General features: G+C 67.4%; 1 protein-coding gene across 1 annotated transcript in view; it reads right to left on the bottom strand.

Annotated features, from left to right (window-relative positions):
• Positions 1 to 1,010, bottom strand: part of LOC112551641 — a 2,661-nt gene continuing 1,651 nt past the window's right edge. Inside the window, exons 7-8 of the mRNA XM_025213575.1 lie at positions 547 to 642; positions 1 to 261 (exon numbers count right to left, since the gene is read on the bottom strand). Of these exons, the coding sequence (XP_025069360.1) occupies positions 1 to 261; positions 547 to 642 (357 nt within the window). The remainder of the gene's footprint in view (positions 262 to 546; positions 643 to 1,010) is intronic.

Genomic DNA, 1,010 nt, shown 5'->3' with positions numbered 1-1,010 from the left:
TTAACCCTGGAGGGCAGCGAGGACGCAGTAGTGGAGGACGAGGACCGCGCCGCCGGCCAGGAGCTGCAGGATCGGGGCCAGAGCCCTCCGCCCAGCACCGTTGACGTGCACGTGGCCGTCCAGCTTGAGACAGCTGGCCTTGGGGCCGGCGGGGCAGGGCTCCTGGTAGCAGGTGGTGGCCACTCCGCCGGTGCACACGGGCTTGCCCGTCTTGCAGGCTTTGCTGCACCCAGCGACATAGCTCGAGCCTGTCTTCTTCATCTGGCAGGAGGAAGGACGCAGGGGTTAGTGTGGCCTGGCCCTGCCCGCCTCAGGCTCGCGGTCACAGAGCCTGGCTGCCTATGCAGCTTCCTGCTGGAGCCTGGGGAAAACGAGCACTGGGCCCCTCTCCGGAGCACCCTGGGGTGGGACAGGAGCCACAAACACCCCCATAAGCGCTACCCCCAGTCACAGCAACTGCAATGTGGCTGCACCACCATGCCCAGAGCTGCCCGCCCGGCTCCCGGCTCCCCGCAGCCCCTTTGCTGCAGCAGGCAGCTGCGGTACCTCGCAGAAGTCGAAGCCGACGATGCACCGGCCGGCAGGCTTCTTGCCCTTGAAGCAGCCGTCCCCGCGGCAGGAGAAGGTCGCGCACACTTTGCCCTGCGAGAGAAGGGGGGAGAAGCCGCTGGTGCACCGGGGCCAGGACTGGAGGGGGCAGTCGGCGCTGGTGCCATGCTCCCTGTTTGGGGGGGGGGAACTCGCACAGCGGGCGCCAGTGCTGGCTCTCAGCTGGGTCCTGGGCTCTCGTCTGAGCTGGGCACCGTCCGGCAGGGCCTGCCCTGAAAGCGCAGCTCGGGAAAAGCCAGCGTGGTAGAGACAGCTGCATTGTGTGGGGTCAGAGCCCCGTGTTACATGCACCGCAGGGGGTTTCTAGCAGGGGCTGTGGGATGCCCAGCTGCCTGCCTGCCCCCTCCTCTATCCTGGCACAGACGAGTAGCAAACCCCTTCGGGAATCTCTCCGGAGCGTC

Source organism: Alligator sinensis, unplaced genomic scaffold (genome assembly GCF_000455745.1).
Source record: "Alligator sinensis unplaced genomic scaffold, ASM45574v1 scaffold1123_1, whole genome shotgun sequence".
NCBI lineage: Eukaryota > Metazoa > Chordata > Crocodylia > Alligatoridae > Alligator > Alligator sinensis.
The sequence above is the reverse complement of the archived record's forward strand: the minus strand, read 5'-3'. Positions and strand labels throughout refer to the sequence as shown.